The 21,905-nt window shown below is 47.4% G+C and overlaps 1 protein-coding gene across 1 annotated transcript in view; it reads left to right on the top strand.

Annotated features, from left to right (window-relative positions):
• Positions 1 to 16,084, top strand: part of LOC307238862 (kinesin-like protein KIF26A) — a gene marked incomplete at its 3' end in the record, with an annotated part of 45,754 nt that extends 29,670 nt beyond the window's left edge. The window contains exons 3-5 of the mRNA XM_080012015.1: positions 1,414 to 1,860; positions 7,002 to 7,145; positions 16,025 to 16,084. Of these exons, the coding sequence (XP_079868141.1) occupies positions 1,414 to 1,860; positions 7,002 to 7,145; positions 16,025 to 16,084 (651 nt within the window). The remainder of the gene's footprint in view (positions 1 to 1,413; positions 1,861 to 7,001; positions 7,146 to 16,024) is intronic.
• Between the last annotated feature and the right edge of the window lie 5,821 nt (positions 16,085 to 21,905).

The raw sequence follows: 21,905 nt of genomic DNA, 5'->3' as shown, positions 1-21,905 counted from the left end.
AGAAAGGTCAACTAAATGTCTCTGTATCGAGCTGCTTTCAAAGGGAGGAGATGTAGTCCTCCCCTCTCTGTCTCCGTGGTCTCTAAGTCCATTGGGCGAGCCAAATTAAGTGGCACTGCATTAAGGCGGTGGATTGCTGTTTGCCCACCATCTCACTTCCTCTGATCACCTCTGAGCTCCCCGGGAGCTGAGGCCTCATAAACGTTTATGTATTGGCTATAGGCTCCTGTCTTAGGCCATGATTCCGCTGGGCAGAAGCCTAGTACCCCTTTATGCCTCTTAAGAGACTGTGGTGTGCGGGTGTGTGTCTTTGTTTGTGTACTTATGTGTGGATACATTTGTGCGGCCATAACTGTTTTACAAGAAAGTTACACCCCCTCCTCACCTTGAGCCTGGTAAATGAAAGCCTTTGAATTGTAATCATTTTCGAGAAGCGAGTAAATAGTTGTTTCATTGTTCCTTAGTGTTTCCTGGAGGAGATGGTTCTTTTCACATGGGGTGTCCTATCTCGTGTTTTCATCCTGGGAGTCTTATCATATGTAAATAGTATGGCCCTGGGCTCTGAAAACCTCCTCGGTTGTTGTTTTCCTTTGTTGAATCCCAAGCTGAGACAGACACTGCAGGGAGCCGCACAAGAGGCGAAAAAGGAACGGGCTCGACTCCGCCGGCCACCTTCTCTAAAAGCAGCACTGGCATGAACCCGGCGTTATCCCTTCTGAAAGAAAAGCAGATGAAAGATGCTTCACGTTCTTTTGTTGTTTTGAGGGCTGACACTTGGGGGTTTGGCTCCTTTCAAGTTCCATTTCTAGGACCAAATGTTTGGCTGCCTTGTTTGACCTTCATGTGTGGCCTAAAATTCAAATCATTGCTTTCTTCTAAATATTTCGATAAGTTGCTGATTTGATTCTGAAATTACAATTGTAAATTTTTGCAGTCGCAAGTCGATCGTGTTTTTCTGTGTTTTTCAGGTAACTACACGTGCTCTGTCATTTAGAGGAGAGGGTTACCCTGATAAAAGTTTTTATTGATCGTAGGATTTATAATCCCAGGAGCTGCTTGTTTGGTCTCGGCCCCTGCAGCACACCCTGCGAAATGAGCCTGTGTCTGGGGAACCTGATCAGCAGGCTCTGGTTGCTGGGGGTTGTGGATGTCCAGTCTAAACAAACAGCCGTTATCAGGAGGAAGAAGTGATTGGGTTAGTGAATCAGGGTCCCAGTGGGCAATCAAGGACCCCACTGCTAGCAGACCACTGATATGCCTTGAAAATGTCAATTGGCTAGCAAGGCCTTTTCCTAAAAAATAGACATTTTGATACAGCCTAGTCCAACACACAAAACACATAAAATGGTTTATCTGCTTTATTGTATGCGGTGTTAAACATTAAACCGCTCTCTGTTTCTGTTTGTTCCGCAGGATCCGGGGTATGCCGCCTTTCTTTTTGAGCAGCTGCAAACACCCGGGAGCCATGAAGCCGGTGTTGGCTGTTGCCAGGTGTGCTCCACGCCGCTCCCTCAGCTGAGACAGGATGCTCTACAAACGTTCCACGCCCCTGTTCTCTCCTTCAGATCAGACATGCCAGCCCTGCCCACCACCAGCTTCTTGGGGCAGCCGTCTAGATTCGCCGTCTCGTCCTCCGGCGGCGATGTGAAGCAGCCTTCCAAAGCCCAGCACCTTTCCCACACTGCCCTCCCAACGGCGGAGCGGCACAGGGGGCTGGGACGGCCACAGGGCTCCTCTGTCTCATCGGGACCAAAGACCAGCGTCCAGGTGACTGTTGGAGGAGGGCAACTTACGGGAACCCTCGGCTCAGTAACCATCCAGGCTCAGCAATACCTCGAGGGAATGTGGAGCATCTCCAGAGTCAGTAACGTCCTCCCTCAGTCAATGTCCAATGTTATAGTTTGACATTTTGTATTTCTGGTATTAGGGTGCCCTAATGCAGGCTGAAAAGGCAACAAATTGACTTTAGATTAAACTTTAGTTTAATCTAAAGTCAAACTTTAGATTAATGCATTACAAGGAAAAAAACAGTAAAAAGGTGAAGGGGCAGGGTTGCCATCACATCATCCCTCCTACTGGGGAAAGATTACCATTTTTCATATCAATCGATTGCTGGTCCAATCCCTGGCTCCTCCTAGTAGCTTCTCAAAGTGTCCTTGAGAAATACACTTAACCTCGAGCTGCTCCCGATGAGCAAGTCGGTGCCTTCCACGGCTTCCGTTGGTGTGTGCGAACGTGAGGCAATGTTGAAATGTGTCCCCTCGAAAAGGTGTTATATCAAATGCAGTCCATTTACCATTTCAGTCAGGATAGGGTGCCAATGAATACTCAGTCTAACCCTCATGAGCCTTATAAATATAAAATATTGGCATGGGAGCTTCTTTCTGTCCTTTCTAAATGACATGTTTTAGCGGCCGGTCGGGTCATGCCACGTCAATATAATTGCAACACGCAGGGCCTTTAGGGGGATGAGATCGTCCAGAGGTTGTGTGTCAGAACTCTGCAGGAGTGCCGACCTCTCATTCCTCAGTCGTCGAGGAGCTGGGCCAGATCTGAGGTCAGAGGCCAGTGCAGCACTAATCTGTTGACCTGTTCCTCAAGGGCATTTCTAATGGCCACCTTAAAGCACCTCCATAACTCCCTTCTGAAGTGGGATAATAGCAAGCCGTTTGAAGTCCCACCAGCAGGGGGTCTCGCTCACTTGCCCTCTTGCTGTTGTGGGAGCTCATGACCGCCGTGACTCCCACCTTCATTATACTGCCAAATATTTTTTTTTTTCCTTGTTTATGTTGTTGTCAGGGAAATATAATGGGATAACATTCTAGAGACCACAGGGTTCTAAGATCTGGAATACATGGCCTGTGATGGTTTTGTGGGGGTGGCTGTTACTCATAGGCCTTCCTGGGACATCTGGTTTTAGACACGACTCCCGACACATCGCTGTGACATTCTACACCAGGCAGATAGAATACACCAACCAATCATGTTCAAGGTGCGGGCCCGATGTATTCCTTGCAGTTTAATGCCCATCAGAGTTATAAAAGCGGTGCCTTGATTCCCTTTCTATTATTTACATCCCTGCTTTAGTTACATTTAAAATGGAATTTATGGCCCTGTTTGCCCCACTCCTTCTTTTCTGTTGAAAAATTTTACACAGATTATTCTAATATCAACAAGTGCCTTGAGACTAGTGCCTTTAGAGGCCACCAAAAGCTTTTACCAGCATGCATGCAATCTAGGGCAAATCAAAAGGCTTGGCATTAGGCTGACTTGTGTTCCCCATCTATGTCTCTAAAAGCAATTAGTGGCCCTTGAAACTGGGATGCATTGCTCAATTGAGCGTGTCTGAGTCTGGGGTGTCCTCTGAGGGGAATCTTTCTTCAGGTTTTGGAGTTCTTGCAAAAATAGTTCTTGTGTTATTTTATGAAGCCCGTTTCTTTCATTAAAACCAGATCCGTCGAGGTGACAAGAACCGGTACCAGCTGCTGTGGATTTGGGGGTTCTGCTGCACTGAAAGGCAGGAGCTTTAAGTCATGACTCTCACTCGTTTCATATGGTGAAACATGCAGCGCTGTTCAGGCAAAAGGAGTGAAGATCTCTGTTAGATAGCAATCCTACAGAGTGCATTAACACGGGGAGCCTGGGGCGCCGCAACACACAGCCCATTATGGGGCACCTTGAATTTCTCATTTGGGAAAAGGCGGCGGTTGGCACTTGGAGTGATATTTGTTGTGCTTTGAATGCAACTGGAATGGAAACAACCACTCTGGTTCGAAGATAAGATAATCTGAAACACTGTTTCTTATATTTAGTTTATTGCTTAAACTAGAGCAGATTGCATTGCTCATCAGCTTTGAACTTCCTGCTCTATTCTATTCTATTTATTTTCTCGACAAAGCAAAACTCAGGCAATTTATCAGCTCAGACTTAATTGTTCCTTTAATCTCCACTGCCATTGGCTGCTAGGAGCGGCGGTTGTCTGGACATATAGAGGATATTTTCATCCAGTCTTAAAGTGATAAAAAAAAAAAAAAAAAAAAAATTGCAAACAATGGCTTACTGACTACAGCCAGGAAATTTGGAGATGTCTTAATTGATTGAGCCAAATCTGCACCTTTCCCTCTGCTCCAATATAACCACGACCGCACGTGCACTAATCTGCCAAAACCGAGCGCGCTTGACCTCTGAGAGTTCCTCTATGTGCTGTTGGAGCGCTGGAGGCCCGCTGGCCCGGACCGCTGGCCCGGACCGCTCCACTGCCACTAACTTGGGCTCCAACAGACTTGTTGGCCGCTGCCTGCCGCGGTGCAGCTGGGCCTGCCTGGCAGCGAGCCACAAAGACAGACAATTAGGGAAGGACGGAGCGAGGGAGAAAGCAGAGAATTTCAAATACAATGTCATTTTTGATTTTCTCTCCTTTCGATTTCATGCGCAGGGATTTAGTTTGTTTTACCAGAGTGCAGAGTTCTAAATGTCACAAATTCCATTAACTTTTTTTTTGTCCTTTTCTCATCTGGTCAGACTCACTGGTTATTATCATTGTGAGAAGTCAATACTCCCTCCCCTTTGGTTTCTGTTCGTTACTGAGTCCAGCCGAGCATGACAGAATGTATTATAGAGACTTAGTTCAGCTCAGTGGTTATATTGCGTTGACCATCGGGTTCAAAGGTCATTTTTCTATGCAGAGCCCCCAAAATGATGGTCTATCCTGTCTACTCTTTCTTTCTCTTGTTCTATTTTTCTCCATCCAAGTAATCTTTTTTCCCGCTCAGGTCTTCTCCTGTTCTGTTCTGTTTTTTTTTTGACCCTCCCCCTTTTTCTTCTTCTTATTTTTTCCTTAAACTGTACCAAGGATAAGAGTTCAGGGAGAGCTGGGAGGGTTAAAGGGTGGAAGGCCAGCTCATTAGTGAGTCTTGTGCGAATGGCCGAGGACACATGGCTCCACGGACACAGCCTAATTACCTGACCAGGGGATAGATTGTGCTATTCAGCCTTAACCGGGGCCCGGCCCGGTCCAAGGCTGCAGAGAGCCGCCTGGCCGAGGGGCTTAAGTCCTGCATCGAAACCCCACAGGGAATGCGCTTGACAGCCATCCCGAAAGTGCTTAGTGTAGTGTACGTTTGTGTGTGTATGTGTGGCTTTGGGCGGGCAGCCTACCAGACCTTACTTCCATACACCAGCTGTCTTTGAGGGCTCCTGAAATCTGCTACCGCTTGATTTGGATTTGGAAGCTCGACACGTCATTGGCTCAATCAATGACAGCTTTCGGAACGATCGGTCCAATGCACTTCCGTTGCGATACGGGTGATGTGCCCTAGTGTTTCGTGTCAAAATGAAACGGGTTCACTTCCTTGGTATGTGCAGAGTTCTTACGCTGTCACGAACCCCCGGGCGGGGTTGTTAGGCTTTCTGCTCCAGGTTTCTACCACGGGAAGGATCTGTATTTGACTCATTTCATCTCGCGAATAGTTTCTTCAACAGGAACTTCACAAATCATCACATTAGACTTGTCAGGGTTAGTCTGACGTCACAATGTGATCAAGCCTCTTTGAAAGATCCACAAACACAATCCCCGAGGATGGAAAAATCTGGTGCCGAGGTTTAAATGAAACATGTGAGTTGCCATGGAAAGAAGGCAGCAACATTCTTTGAGGGATGATAATTCATCTTTGTATGCCTGAAAATAGTAGTGTGTAGCATTTCTTCTGGTGCCTGTAGAAAATTCTGTGCTGAGTTCAAGCCTCATCCCATGCGAATGTCAGAATGTACGTATGGCCCTACAATGTGATCTATAGCATTCTCGTGTCATTGGGTGCATATAAATAGTTCAGCTGTCTGCTTCCGTCGACATATACTCTGTTGGCATATACTGTAGGGGTGCACACACTTTATAAAAAGATTGTAAATTATGTTATTTTGGGAGCACGACATGAAAATAGGGCTGACACCGATGTAGTAAATATGCAGAGGGCTTGAATAGTGTTGAAAGTTCACATCCTGTCAAATGGCACTCCCTGCAGAGCTCAGCGCCAGTACAGGGTTGTGTTGTGCTAACATGAAGGTCCGCTCCGGCTACACAATGCCCAATGTTCTCAGTGCCACAACTGTTGGGGACAACATTGGCTTTAGTAATTCTATTTGTTTGGCTAAACCCCTCTCGTGAAACCAGCTCCTGCCAGCTTGTATTGAAACATTCTCCTGTTGAACAGAGGCTCCTCAGTGGCTCCGATGAGGATTAACCTTGTGTCACCATGGCGACTCCAATTTAAGTATTGTATGAGACCTGATTGTTGGCCGGTGTAATTAGCCTCTGTACGTTGAAAAGATTAGTGGGACCCGCATCCCCAGCTTTCAAAGCTCCAGCTGAGCCCCTTACTATCCAGCCCGACCTGCATAGAGACTGCTGTAGCATCTAGTTATTGGATCCAAGGAACGACGTGGCAAATTACCCAGTGGTAAAAAAGCTGTAAGTCTGCTGCTTATCCAATAACCGTGCTATAAGACCGGAATCTGGACACGGTTGAGATAACAATTCAGCCCAAGGGTTAGAAAACAAGTTCTAATTTTAACATTGTTGTAAATATCGATTCTCTGTGCAGCCCCTTCCGCAGTGAATCCACATGTTGGCCGGCGTGTTTCTTTTTAGTTGTTGTAATTAAAATACCAAATTAGGCGCTGATATATTAGTAAGGAGGTCCATTTAGCAAGTGATTAAATCACTAATTAGATATTGGTTATCAGTTGATTATAGTTCAGGCCGTGCTTCCTCTAGAGTACCGCTAGAATCAATGAGCGGTGCACCATGGTTGCTTTCCTACAGGGAGCTTTCCAGCGATGGGGACACCGCTGACTCCCTTCAACCACGACTGGCTCCAGCAGCTGCCTGTCCATCTGTGGCGGAGGAAAGAGGCGGTTAATGGACTGGGAGGGAAGCTTGGAGGAAGGCGGCTGGCGTAATGCTTGGTTGTGCCCTTATCCCCGTATCTGTGTGTTGTCAACAGGCCCAGACCCTGACGGGGGGTGCGGAGGGGGGTATCGCAGCCTTGGAGGGCCCCCTGGTCCCCGCCATCACCACCACCACCGCCACCGCCGCCGCCAGCCTAACGCCCTGCCGACAGAGGAGCTCAAGCCAGCTGGGACAGTGTGTGGGTGGGGCTCCAGCCATAAGCACAACGGCATCCACCTCTTCGTCTCTCTCCTCCTCCTCCTCAATCCAGAGTTCGTCTGCAGCGACCTCCTTCTTTATGAGGTAAGTTACGTGCCCCCGGCCATTGTAGTGAAGTCGTGGAAGGCCAGTCATAGCATGAGGAGTAAGGAGTAAGTAAAGGTTGAGGTGGTAGATTGTTTATGTATGTCATATGTCAAATTAATCATTTCACGCGGAGCATAAAATAGATAGCATAGATGAGATGCATGATTGTGCGCATGCGTGCGTGTGTGTGTGTGTGCGTGCGTGCATGCATGCGTGCGTCCGTACGAGCGTGTGTGCGTTTCACTAAGGCTCCTGTTTGTGTATTTGTACATGCGGGCTGAGGAGGAGATATGTAGAGACTCATCTTCTCCACCATGCTTGAAGGTTCTGATTCAACCGCTGTTTCAGGGGCAATGTTGTTCTTGCTATGGTTGAGATATTGCATCCCTTCTGATATGCACCATCATGGGACCTAATGAAGCTTTACCTTAAGGCACCAGTGACAATGAGGAGATAATGAGATTCCGTAGCGTGATATAAGTGAGTGTCTCACGGAATGGTTCAGTTCAAAGCCAAATATGGCGCAATAAATTGGCGTTTATTGTTGAGCTATTTCATTTTATTATCATCTTTTAGTATTTACTGGCACTGTGGGGTGTTTGTGAAAGGATACCGTTTACTATTTTCAACCCGGGTCCTGGCCCCCGTCATTTGTACCCGTTCGTAGCGCAACGTCGCTGGGCGGAAAGGAGATTTAAAATTGTGTTTTGAGGCTTAAACGTCTGCCCCATTGGACCGCATTTAAGCACGGTGAGAAGCTGCCGCAGCGGTGGGTTTCTCGGCCAGTGTGCCATGAACGGTTCCAAAGGATAAGAAATCAAGATCTTAATATGGCCTGGGTTGAAAAATAGCGAACCCGTCCATCGATGGCGATGAGTTTTGTTTCAGTGCCGCCTGGCTTTAGGGCTGTTATTTGCTTTCCGAGGTGGGTTTCTCAGGCTCGGGCGTTCCTCACGCCCCGGAGGATCGCTGTGCCTCTGTCACGGACAGATGGTTTGTGTAATGTGGGAGAATGTCATTGATAGATTCCCTGGCACGCTGGTCACCGCATACATCCCCTGTCTCCGGCTCCGACTCTCGGAGGCCTGCTGCACCGTAATGAAGGAGAGCAAAAGGGATGGCTGGCTAAGGATGATGCATAGGGTCATTGAATCTTTTCACCCTAGGGGGGGCAGAGAAGGCGGGCAAGGAGATTTATAGAGGGTGATTGGAAAATACACAAGGACTAGCTCTGAAGCTCGGCTTTGGCAAAATGCACCCGGCTGGACTTTGTCTCAGCGGCGTCAACACAGAGCGTGTCAGCGGCAGCCACTCCCTCATCGGGACATTCCAAATCCTCGACTTTATGACACTTCCCGTACGTCTCCCACTTCCTGTGAGGAGAGCATTCGGTCAAGCGCGAACAAAGGTGAGATGCAACCTAACATTAGGCAGGGTTAATTTCAGGCCCAGATTTATTCGTTTTCCTGTTTTCTTTGGACCCGAGCTCCAAAAAAGGGTATTGCCTGCGGAGGCCCCGGGGTCGCCCTTTAAACGGAGGCCGAGCATCGGGGGAACGGGCGGGAGGGCGGACTTGTTTTTTCCCCCCCGTTTCAAGTCGCGGTCAGACAGACAGGGAGGAGGTGGAAGTCCTGAAGTGTTCCACCTTTCATTTCATCCCAAACATAATTCCCTGCCAGGAACCTGGTGTTTTGCTTGGCCGGGGAAAGCGCAGCGGTGCCGGTGTTTACCGCCGTCACATTCCAGAGATAGAGAGTGTGGAGCGGCGGAGATGCGCCGCGCTTGATTGGAGCACACCCACTTCCCCGGAGCACTGCAGCTGTTGCTTCAACTGTGAGCACCATCATCGTCATCACCATCTTCATCCCCACCATTGTCATTTTTGTCTTTTTTTTTTTTTTTAATGCCGGTGCTGATTGCGGCGCTAACCCTCAATGTTGGAGTAAAGTCTGTCCAAAGCAACCCATCAACCAATTTCCCACCGTTCCTCGCTGCTTTGCGCGATTTGAAAAAATAAGGAATACACTGGAGAACAACACATGAGCGTACTTTGCATTTTAGGACTGATTGAAACCCCACTTTTGATTAGTATTCCTTTCGGTTCTCTAAAGATACAATTAGTGGGATGGCTGGGCAAATCCTGAGAGCCCAGAATGTAGGACCAGAATAAGGAGTGAAGGAGGCTCCTTAGACACTTGTCTGACATTCACTAACATTGTTCCGCTCTCAGGATGAAATTTTAATTAGAATGCAATTAACTAGTCTCGCTGATAGATGCTCGGAGGAAAGACACGGGAGTCATGACCAAAAAGGGCTCCTTGTGATTGTATTTTGTTTATTAGAAAAACAAGCCAAGTGCTCGACTGTTTAAAAAAGCATTTCATTTGTCTTTGAAATGTCCACCCGGTTGAAAAAAAAACAAACGTTTCACGATAAATATGTATTTGATAACCAAGAAACTCTGGGAGGCTCTCTGGGTTAAAATCACCCATGCCTTTTCTCATTAGAGCTTTGGTCAGAACATGGATGCTCAACCGGCACATGCACACGTGCTCAACAGATCATCCAATGGTTCTCGAAATTGCACTGTTCTGTTTGTGCACCAAAATTCATTCACTTCTAACCAGTTAATGTGGTTGAAGAAGCAGAGTTGACCCTATGTGGATATACACTGTGGGTAAAAGACCAAGCTGTGTTTAATTTCATTGCTGCAGCCAATGTCCTTCAAACAAAATAGACATTGTATTTGGTTGAATTACTACTTCAAAGTAAATTAAATCATATTTAAATATAAAATGACCCGTATTGTTACACCTCGAATGGCATGTTACTGCTGAATACGATTTTAGTTTGCTATGGGCTTCAGCTTCTGCCAGTCACACTGGGCTGGACATTTATGTTAATGCCTAAAATGTAAATGTGAATTTCCAAAGCCCGGTTTTACCTTCATCCCATCATGAAAAGTGTGCCGAAACGCTGAGTCAATAATGACCAATTGGCCGTTAGATTGTCTGTGTGGTAGGCTTGAGACAGACGTGGGTCAGGGGTCAGACTCTGAGCAGATTGAGTGCGTGTGGGCGTGCGCCCATCGGTTGTCGACGCGCATAATGGGGTGAGCTGATGAATTAAGGGGGGCTGTGTTCAGCTGACTTGCACATTGAACACTGATTGCCTTGTGACAGAGCATATGATTAGTGTATTGACACAGCGTCGTGTGTAATGAAAGCAGGCAGCGCTCGCAGCGGGGGAGCACACGCTGCGGCTAAACACTCCGACGTCGCTCGGTTCCATTAACACCTGCTGATCGGCACAGCGGTCTCAGATCCGGGGGAGGAGCGGCCCTCCCGGATGCTCGCTTTGCTGATGCTGCTTGACAAAAAAAAAAAAAAAAAAAAGACGGAGGCTACGGTCGTCTGTTCCTCCTCCGTCGGCGTTGGCCACCCCGTGCCACTGGAAAGGGGGTTTGTTCCCGCCAATCCAAAGACACAAGCGGATCCAAAATGATAAATAAAGAGTGAGAGAATCTCTGTGCAATCTGAGGGGGAAATGCAGCCCAAGTAGACGTTGCGGGCTGTGGAGGTGGCACGCGGGGGCCGCGGGACGGGACCGACAGCTGTTTGCTGGAATTTCGGCCCCGGAGCAGTGTCAGGAGGAAGAGGTTTTATGGTCGGCTGGCCCTGCCCCACAGCTGCTGCCCAGGTGAGCCTTGCTGGTGAAATGACTGTGATTAGGGGGATGGAATTCTCCTGTAATTGTGGCTGGTGCAATTCAGCACAATTCAACACACACGCACACACGTACACACACACACACACACACACACACACACACACACACACACACACACACAGACACACACACACACACACACACACACACACACACACACACACACACACACACAGACACACACACACACAAACACACAAGGCACCGCCTTTGTGTCAGAAATGCTCACTCTGCTCTCCATCACCTGGGCCGCTCAAAGTAACCATAGAAACAAGTCGTTAGCTTGCAGAATCAAGTGCTGCCCCTTTTATTTTCTTTCAGCGGTGGCAATTGAGTCAGAAAATTAAAATAAGGTCATGATCCACTGAGCTATGATTTAGGCAAAAGTATAGGAAAAAAAAAGAGGAACACGAATATGTTTAATGATTGGATGAATGTTCCTCGGCGAAAGCATTGATTCCTTACAATATCGGGATGATTTGTTCTCGCTCGCACCAGAGATAACACATGGTGGATGAATTACTCAAATCCATTGTCCTATCATTGTCTACCAGAGGTTAGCAAGTGATTGTTTATGAAGTTTCTACAAGGAACTCAGCTATTGAGTCCTTTCCTGTTTATTTGTAGAGGAGGAGGTGGACTGTGTTGCCATAGGAGACATGTGTATGTGTGTGTGTGTGTGTGTGTGTGTGTGTGTGTGTGTGTGTGTGTGTGTGTGTGTGTGTGTGGCGGGGGGGGGCGGGGGGGGGGGCTTTAGAGACAACCTACATCCACGCTGGTTGAAGTTACATGGAGTGGGAGATCCACTGAGTCAGCCTCCAGGCAGTGAAAGCCGCCCGGCACTGTGTTTGGCTGGCTGAGGCTGTGAGTGACAGCGCTGATCTACGGCAGTGACAAATTGGCAGGACAGTTTAATGCTGAGTGCAGGGATCTGCAGAGCGGAGGCGCTCCGGGCTCCGGCCCGCCTGGCAGAGGGATGTGGATACAAAGCTTCCTCGGGAGCTGTAACAAAACGTACAGACGTCCGCTTGGCAGGGAGGCATGCTTGGGTTGATGCTCCAGTCTGTCAGCATCAGGAGCAGGGGGTCTGGACCTGAGGAGGGGAAGAACGGATGCACTACCATGGGAGTCAAGTATGTTGCCCTACACATGTCTGCAGAGTGTGTAAGATGCCGCAGGATTTTTATATATGTTTGTATGTACAGTTGAAAGTGTGTGTATATGGGTTTTGATCATGTTCTCCGAATCACAGTGTTATACAGTATATGGCTGTGTTTTCTGCTTTTCCCCCGACTATGACCCCTCCCTCTCCCTCCTTTATACTCCTCTTCTTTGCCATGTGCGGTGGTGTGCTGGAGTTGGCCTGTCCACTCCCTGGAGGGTAGGGGATGATGGTTTAGTGGTTGAGCAACAGAGAGATAGATGCCTGAACCTTAAGCAGAGTGTGAGCAGAATGCACAGCAGAGCAAAGACATTGGAAACACAGGCGGAGGCGTACAGTAACCCCACCAGTATTGATGAAAGACCCTGCTGTAAAGCCGAGATGGTCTTGCTGACTCCTGCCGTCCCCCCATCATGAGAGGAAGGGAATACATCCATATCTATGGCATATCTTTTTTTTTTCCTTCATAGAATCTGTTGAATGTGAGCAACACATGATCACGACGGAACGGAGGAATCAACAAAAGTGTTGAGTGGGCGGTAGTGTTTTTCTCCTGCCATCATCATTCCGTTGGGACTTTTGGCTGCGAGGAGGAGGAGGAGCGGTTGCAGAGCCAATACAAGTCGAGGGGAGGAGCTGTAGCTCGTATCTAGGCCCATGTGCAGACAGGTATCCAAAACCCTTACCTGGTGCCCAACAGCCTGGTGGAGCTAGGTGTGTGCAGCATCTTGGACACTGTAACTTAAATTTTGTTGTGGTCACAGGTGGTAGTTGTACACATCCGCAACCGAAAGGCATTTTCGTGCAGAGGAATTTTGCTGCGCAGAGCCTCTTCCCTTCGCCTGCCTAAGGGTCTGTTGTTCCTTGCAATGAGATGACACATTATGACAATGTTGTGCCCCCTTGAGCATCAGGGTGAGGACTACTGTTGTGACAGACAGCATCGAGGCAGTTTTGCCTGTCACCCCGGATGGTAAACAGTCTTGGTGAACGGCATAGAGCATAGAGTCTTGTTCTGGGACAAGCCAGTATGAAGACACATACGTTGCTGCCTAACATCCCCCCCCCTCTATCCCCCTTAAAACCCTTAGTCAGTAGGTCTGTCTAGCCTACTCATATAGCCAAGGGGGAGGGGTGTTTGCCCTAGCTGACAAACAAAAGACTGAAATGCTGACACCAGACTATGCACTCATCACTATGCCCATAGACTAAGCCTTGCAGGGAGGCAGTGAAGCACTGCCCTCCTCCCTGACACAGTCCTTTCACGTATGGCGAAACGAGAGGATGTGGAGGACAGAGCCACTTCCTGACGGCTTGTCACCTACCATAAGGAGGTCTTTGTTTCAGAATGTTTTCATGGCGTGGATCTGAAAGGCCAGGTTGTGTGTGTGTGTGTGTGTGGGCAGGGGAAGATGTACACTCAGCATTTACCCAATACATTACAGACCCTGTTACACTGCCTACCTCAAGCATTCCCTACTCACTGGGATAACGGCATTAATGATCCTGTACCCGCATTAGTTCGGCTAGTGGGCCTCGGTAGGTGAAATTCTATAATTCATTCTTGTTGAATGAATATTATGCATCACGCTAGTGGGGGTTGAGGGACGCCAGCTAAAGCTCTTAAGGGTCCTTCGGTGGAAAGTGTCATGCAAATGCTGTCTATTATCATTGCCATTAGGACTCTACTTCTGGATGGTGTTTGGATCACAATGAGAGATGGAGGACTGGAGTGAGAATACCGGTTCATTTCAGTCGCTGATGGCATGGAATATGCATTGAGGAATTTTATGACCCATTGTCTCTATGCGGAGAATAGAGCTTTGGGCCTCGATTCCCATGAGCTCAGCCTGCCTTTACTTCCTGCCGTCCCGCAAACAAAGATAGTGGGTCCCTGCGTCCCCGGTAGCTGCTCTTTCTACAAATTAATCAGTGATAGCTGCTGAGGCATAATCGGGGGTTTGAACGAAGATTTCCCTAAACAGTTGGTCTTTATTCCTCAGTCAATCTTATTAAACAAACATCCAACACTCGCTTCCTCCTGATTAACAATGGGAATGTATCGGCTCCTGCAGACGGAACTCAAATTACCACAGAGGATCAGATGATGGTCGGGTCAGATGGTTGGAGTTTGCTACTTAAATTTAATATCAACTTCCCTCTTATCCTCTCTGATCAACTCCGTGGCGACCTGGTCAGGTTTCATCTGCCGAATTCCTATTACAGGGAGTGATAAGACATACTGTAACACAAGCCAGAGACAAGAGAGATAATGTTGACCAACTCCAGACTCACAAGTGAAGTTCACAAAGCCGAGTGTCAATTCTTCACATTTGCTTCTCTGAGGCAGAATGAAAAAAAATATATATAGTTACATAGCACATTCCTCTCTATAATTAATTAATTGATACATGCAAATAATGACATTTCTGGCATCAATTAAGAAGAAGTTTGTTTCCGAAGCACGTGCGATATTTCAAAGTGTATTTATTCTGTTCTTGTTGGGTACAGTATGGCGTTAGCTCTGGTCATGAGGAAATAGAGGAGCAAAACAAAAGAAGCGCTGAGGGTTTATCCTCCAATTGTTTCTGCTGGTGCTTAGTGCATGAAGATAGTCTTGATTGAAGAGGATTGTAGCCTGCAATCAGTTCATGACCCCACCCGTGAGAACCAGCTGCAGAGTGTGAAATAGTCACATTATCCCAATATTCTCCATGTGGCCACGCTTGTGCATTCTCTTTGTCTGTTTTCATGGGTAACTTTATTAATGGATGCAATACAGCTACTTGCTTCATTATTATGGTTGTAGGCAATGGCCTATTTGTTTATTTTCACTCTGGGACTTGACCATACAGTCGGCACTTAAAATCCTTCTATGTTCCTTCCATCCTACCTATGGCGCTGATGGCCAACCTGCGGCCCGTAGACCCCCATTTCACTGCCCTTCAATGGATGATGAAGAAATTGAGATTTATTCAAAATGTATTCAGTGTATTTCATCAAAGCTATGATAGTGCTGGTAGTACTATATAAGGGCAAGACAATACCTGTGGCCCTGCGGTTAAAACCAGGATGGCCACCAACACTTTTGGTGTTCTCGTTGAACTGTGATGATTTCATTCCATCGCCTCACCTCCACCACCTCATTCTACTACTACATTTACCTTTTCCCCTTATGAACTACCCCACCCTCCCATATGCTGCAACCATTTTTTTCTTTTTTTCTTTTTTTACCTGATTTCACTTTGCTGATGTTTTCCCAGGATTGCCTATTGACTTGAATATAGATGGCAGATTAAGAAACACATGTTAGGATTCCCCTCCCCCCGCGCGCTCCGTTTCTTTGGACAGCCCACTGATTAATCACTCCCAAATGTTCACAGCAGCCTGCAAGCCTGTTTGTTGTGATAGCCTCCGCATAGAGAAGTGCAAATAAATTATCGCCCTGTGTCTTACCGTGGCAGCCGCTGATTAATGGAGGAGAAAAGTGGAGCAGAAGTCATGCTTGCTCTCTGCCCCTTTTGGCTTTGGCTCCCACCATCACGGCGCTCTCAACTTCCGCAATTCCGTTCTGATCTCTTGTTGTATTTTAATCTCAGAAGACGTTGCATGAAACCGAGTATTCATCCCGCGTTGATAACGGTCGATTTCGGCTTCTCGTACATCAAATCCCCGGCCGCCGTCGTTTGCCAGACTTGCTGGTGTGCCGGGAGACGTCACTGGGCTCATTTGGGGAATTCTTGATGCGGGCGTCTACAGATCAGCCCGGCAACCCTTAAGCAGAAGTGTCATCAGTGAGGTTTTAAAGGGAAGCCGTGTGGGTTGAGGTGTGGGTTGAGGTGTGGGTGAATCCGAGTTCAGAGTGTGCGTGTACCTCTCAGCGTATCCGTGCAGCCTCAGAGGAGGAGGAGAAGGAGGAGGAGGAGGAAGCAGCGGAATAACTGGTTGCAGAGTGAAAAATATTCCCGAGAAGATGAAAGTAGCTGTTAATCTTTGTCAGCAGGGCCGGGGTTTGGGGGAGGCTGCAGCCGGCGGAGCGGGGAAGGAACACGTCTTCATTATCATCTGTCACCCATCACCTACCTTTTCTCCCAAGACTTATTTTCTGCTTCAACTAGTTTTGACTTGATAGTGTATGATATATTTTCCTCTCTCACATCTTTGCGATTATGGTGATCGGGTTTTCCGAGCCGCTTGTTCATTTGTTATTTTCTCACCTTTTTTTTTTTTGCATTTTGACTCGTTTGTATGGGTTTTTAAGTCCTTTTTCTCTAGGGGCCTTAAATTGTCCCCATTATCTCATTGACTGGCAAATAGGACCTGTAGAGCTAAAGCCCTGTGCTCGGCTCCCCGCTCCAGGACTTAAAGGTTAAGGCTATCAGAGGCCAAATTAGAAAGATGTGTTTGTGAATGCTATTTAGGAGCAATTTGGGAAACAATAAAAGGAACTGCAAATGGAATTATCGCCTCTGACTTCTAACCCCAAATCCCTTCCTTTGGCTGGCTTAAGCCCCCCTTTAATTCCTTAGCTCGGCTGAAGGGTGATTTGGCCTTTCGGCTAGGGATCTGCAGATTGTATGGAGTTGGGAAGGTGCTGTGGGCACCGCTGGGCGGGGGACCGGCAAAAACACAATGCCTTATGTGCATAGCAACACAAAAGCAAAGGAAATCACCAGTAAAGGGCTGAGGTTATTGTCACACATGCCCTTGTACGACACACAAAAATACTCTCTTCGCCTCATCATTTGGAGGTCAGCCTTGGCACAGAGAGCAAAAACATTTTATGTCAAATCCTCTGGGATCCTTGGAGTGTTGCCGTTTGCTGATGTCCACAATCGATGGAAATGGAAAAAATAACATTTGTATTCTAATAAAGCCCTGACGTCTGGTGGAAAAATTAAACAAAGGTAAAGAGGGAACAGGCAGCCGCTGCTGATTGGAACAGTAAAATGCATACATGTAAAACTAAACCAGGATTTCTTGAATATAACTTGTTGTTTTTCTCTCTCTCTCTCTCTCTCTCTCTCTCTCTCTCTCTCTCTCTCTGTCTCTCTCTCTCTCTCTCTCTCTCTCTCTCTCTCTCTCTCATCTTGGCTCCAACTGTTCCATTTATTCTTGGCGGACAGGGAATTCCCGTCTTGGCAATTTTCGGGAATAAAGCAATTCCAAGATGAACGTGGCATCGCACCAACAATCATTTCCCCCTGTTTATTTCTCTAGCGGAAAATGATTTGCCTCCTCACAGAGAGCCCCCGCCCCCCCCCCCACTGGCATAGAGCCAGCCCAATGATCCCAGTAAGGATCAGGTAGCAGAGCCACCCCTCCCTCTGTCTCTCTCCATCACTCTGTCTCTCTTTTTCTCTCTTGTCCATCTCACTCCTCTTGTATTTATTAAATGTCCTCTTCTGCTGCCCCCCCCCGTGTCCGATGACGTTATTCTGACTTTTCCCCAGAGGGGAAGCCTAATCCGTCCTTTTCCACCTCAGCCCACAAACTGTTTTAAATGAGAGCCAACACGAGCGTGACAGAACAAAGCTCAAAACCGTTGGTTCAATTGTAGAATGCGTTTGCTGGAAAGCTTCATGGTTGGTAATAGACCTGGCGAGATATCTTTATCGATGGGGCAGTGAAGCTTCCAAAGGCAACAGAGAGGTGTCCACACCCCGTCTTTTGTTTAAAATAAAATAAATATCATTTTTCAGTTCTTTACCTGTACTTGCTGTTCTACAGTTGTTTCATAGAGGCATTTGGCCTCACCTAATTGGCCACAGATTGGTGCATTAAAGGTGTGTGTGTGTGTGTGGCCTTGGGCTGTCTGCAGTAGGCACACAAATAATGCATCACTTTGTATTCCGTGTCCAAGGCCAGACACTGTGAAGGAACAAAAGGCGTGTTGGACACCTTGTTGGAACAAAGAGCTTCCCTGGAAGGCCCCTGGAACACGCTAAGCAGGACACTGCTCAGGGAGCTGGACATCACATTCTTTGCTGTCCGGTTAAGCTTGGATCAGTTTATCCATTTCTGAGGTTTTGTAGACTTTCTGTAAATCCTAGCCTGAAGGTCTTCGGCCACTTTCCACAGGAAAATGCTGCTTCAGAGCGCTCTGTCTCTCCTGGAGAAAAAAAAGTATATATATAGACATCAGATATCATGCTTTCTTATTCGGCACCACTCTGATGAGGAGGAGGACGAAATACATTTCACAAATTTGATGAAAATATCTGTGTTTTGTCAACTCATATGACTTGAATCACTCGTGATCAGAAATGGATGAAACCACACGGAAATCGCAGGTGTGGCTTGGGACGCTTTTCCAACAGCAACACAGTGCCCGTGCAACAGAAGCAGTGTTAGCGGCAACTACAATTAACTTTAATTGGACCTCTTCTCGAGATTTACCGGGGCATTAAGAGTTTTGCGGCTTCAGGCGCGGGGTTGTTTTGAGTGATTTTACATCGGGGAGAGAAAGATAGAAAACGAAGATGGAAATTAATGTTTATGCGAGGGGCCTTTTGATTGCAGGGGCCGAAGTGAGCGGAGAGAGAGAGAGAGAGAGAGAGAGAGAGAGAGAGAGAGAGAGAGAGAGAGAGAGAGAGAGAGAGAGACGTGAAGCGTAGTGACACAACACAGACGTGGGTGAAGTTTGTTGTCCGCTCCGCACAGTTTTGAGAATTGTAATCAGCACCCTGCTCCCTCCCATGTTGTTTTCCCATGGCTCCCCCCGGGCCCCAGGTAACTCTATTCCCCTATATCCCTCTGGTTATTTCAAGGGGCCCCCCTCAGTTCCTGACTCATGTTTTTTGCATTGCCGTATTGCATGTATTTTATACTATATTCCTGGCGAAACATCAGGGGGAAGATATCACTCATACAGGTCTTAGATTCATTACAAGGCTTCTCCGACCCACCGTGACACAGCTGTCGCGGGAGAAAGCTTTTTATGGTACCGTATGGGGCGTTTTTCTTAACGCCATGTTTATCGACGTTTATCTTTGACCTCGGTTGTAAATCTTTTTCTGGGTGGGTCCTCTAGGTGCCAGGGGCCGGTGGGCAGAATATGACATCACCGCTGATTGTCTGTCCGTATGAAGGTGTTTGTTCACTGGCTGATGTCATGGTTTTTCTTAATCGGGGCTGAAGCTTAGCGGCTGCTGGGTCAGGCTGGAGGTGACCTGGGCCCGCGGCCATGTAGGCCAGCGCAGAGATGCAGATGACATTCAATACAACCCAGTTTTGCCGAAGTGTCGGAATAGAATTTTTGGTCTGCTTTGGTCGGCCAACTTAAAATAAAATACGAATATAAAATTCTGTATGTATTTTTAGGTTTGGGTAGTTTATATTGCAGATTGCTCAGATTCCTTTTCTTCACACCTTTGGTCAGAGGGGGTATGCCTGTGTCAAGGTCAGCCTATCAATAAGACAACATAGGGATTTTAGCCTGGGGAAGGTTCCCTATCGATTACTGTTTGATTTAAAATCCCACTGCCACTGATTGACGGACACACAACCAGCACAATCGATCATGATCTCCTGCTGCAATGGCATTTCTGTCCCAGAAGTCCTTTTTATCTTCAAACAATGTGGTTTAAATAACTGATCATCCATTGTGCCAATCATTGGAATTTTACCAACCACCTCTGCTCTACTAGAGAGACACGGCGGAAACCTCAGATGGAGCGTTGCTCATTGTGCCACATCCATTTTTGGTCTGTAGTATTGCGCCTGGCATGAGCACAATATTCCTATTTCCATCCAGAGAGGCCATGCCGGGCTGCTAATCAGCACTAGAGGGAGGTAGATACGCTGTGGGGGGGAGCAGCCCGATATCACACTCAGTGATCTGATTCCCGCATGAATGGCCAAAGCAGCCTTATCTTGTCTGGCGAGAGAAAAGAGAATCAGAGAACAGAAATGTCAAGGATGGCAAATGTAGCCACCATGGTAATTAGTGCCGGAAATAGGCAAACTAGAAAGCCGGGGACCTGGCCTGAAGAACAAACAAATATGCATTTACAAGCTAATGGGTGTGGCGAGTAATGACTCTCTGGGCCAAAGGAATTTCTCTTGCTAGTTTGACAAATACTGAAAAGGGGGCCGGCGCAATTATTGACAGCAAGCCAGAGCAAAGCTTTGAAAGCAGCAGGCACCCCCAACCCCCAATAGGCCCAAATGTAGATGCAACAGAAGAGCCGCTATTTCTAATGATTCTTGGTCTTGCATTAATCTTGTAATGGGCCATTTATATAATACAGTATTACAGTCCTTATCTGCCCGTGCAGAGGGAGACATTGATGGAGCTGATGGGCCATTTGGGCAGTTTCGTCTGTTGCTGCATCCTATTCTTGCCCCATTTTGATGTACAACACAAGGAACCAAATGGAGGACTACACTGATAGGTATTGAGGTTAGGGAGACTAATGATTCTGGTCGCAGTGTGGCACTGTCAGGGTGACCAATGTCCACATTAGTATTGTCCTCTGCTCATTGATCGTTGCCACTTCTACTCTGTGGGGACTTAGCAGCACTGCAGTGGGGCTGTGTTAGCGGTGATATAGCAGGTGGCATAGTCTGCAGTCCCCTTGCGATAAAATAAGACCACCGCGGTCGAGGAAAATTGGACACGGCGCAGAAAAAGCCGTGGCGACCATGTTCTGAAGTAAAAGTAAAGGTTATGTGATATATCAAAGTGGTTCATTAGGGTTGTCTAAATAGGGATGCACTCACTGGTGCCCGGTGGCTGCTTTTTTACGTGGCTTTGGCCGAGTTCAGATATCTGGCACTGTGTCAGAAGGAGAGGCAAATAAAGAGCTCGCTGTGGCTTTGTGCGGAACATGCTTTCATCTGGCAAATCTCACACCCACCCTGTCTGCCTTTATGTTGCAGTGGGATGTCTGCAGCCAAGGCGGCAGCCTTTCAAACAGGTCTGGCTGGTCGGGGGCTGAGAGGGCTTACTGGTAAATTGGCAGTCCAGGGAATACAGGCCACTCTTCTACTGCAGTCGGTTCACCCACTCACATGCTTTCATTCCCCTTTTTACCCTTGACCAGAGAGTGGGCCCTCTCGCCTACCCTGCTAGCATAAATCTACCTTTCTGAGATGTCATTTGTTCATTGTCTGTCCTCTCGCCCCCCCGCACCCTCACCTCTCTCTCTCCTCTTTCTATCACTCAGGCTTCCATTGAGTAAGAGATTTGCTCACTCGGGCAATCTATCTTTGTGCACTTAAGCATATCCCTCCTTATCTATGTGTCACTCCTCATGATTAATAACGCTCTCATTCATTGTGCTAATTACATCCTTAAACAAAGGCAAAAAAAAACAAGTGGGCACGTGCGTACATTTAATACTGTACTGGGTATTAACACACACACACACACACACACACAAACACACACACGCAAACACACACTCATGGAGACATGTACTGTAGGCATACTAACCAAATCTGTTTGAAGCGAGGGACCCTAAAAGAAAAGAGGGTTCCTGTACGCATTAAGTATTCATGTGACGTGTGGTGGGGTGCACGTGTGTGCGCGTGTGTCTATGTGCATGCATGTGGGTAAAAAGACAACCACAGGGAGCGAGAGAAAGAGAGAGAAAGAGAGAGAGAGAGAGAGAGAGAGAGAGAGAGAGAGAGAGAGAGAGAGAGAGAGGGTGCAAGAAAGCACTCGCAAATTGTGCTGCGAGCAGCCAGCAATCGAGCGCTGACACCTCGTCTGGCTTTCGGAGGGAAAAAAGGGGCTGGGCTGAGGAAAAGAGAGTG

Source organism: Zeus faber, assembly GCF_960531495.2.
Source record: "Zeus faber genome assembly, chromosome: 13".
Classification (NCBI taxonomy): domain Eukaryota; kingdom Metazoa; phylum Chordata; class Actinopteri; order Zeiformes; family Zeidae; genus Zeus; species Zeus faber.
This window is presented reverse-complemented; position numbering and strand designations above follow the sequence as displayed.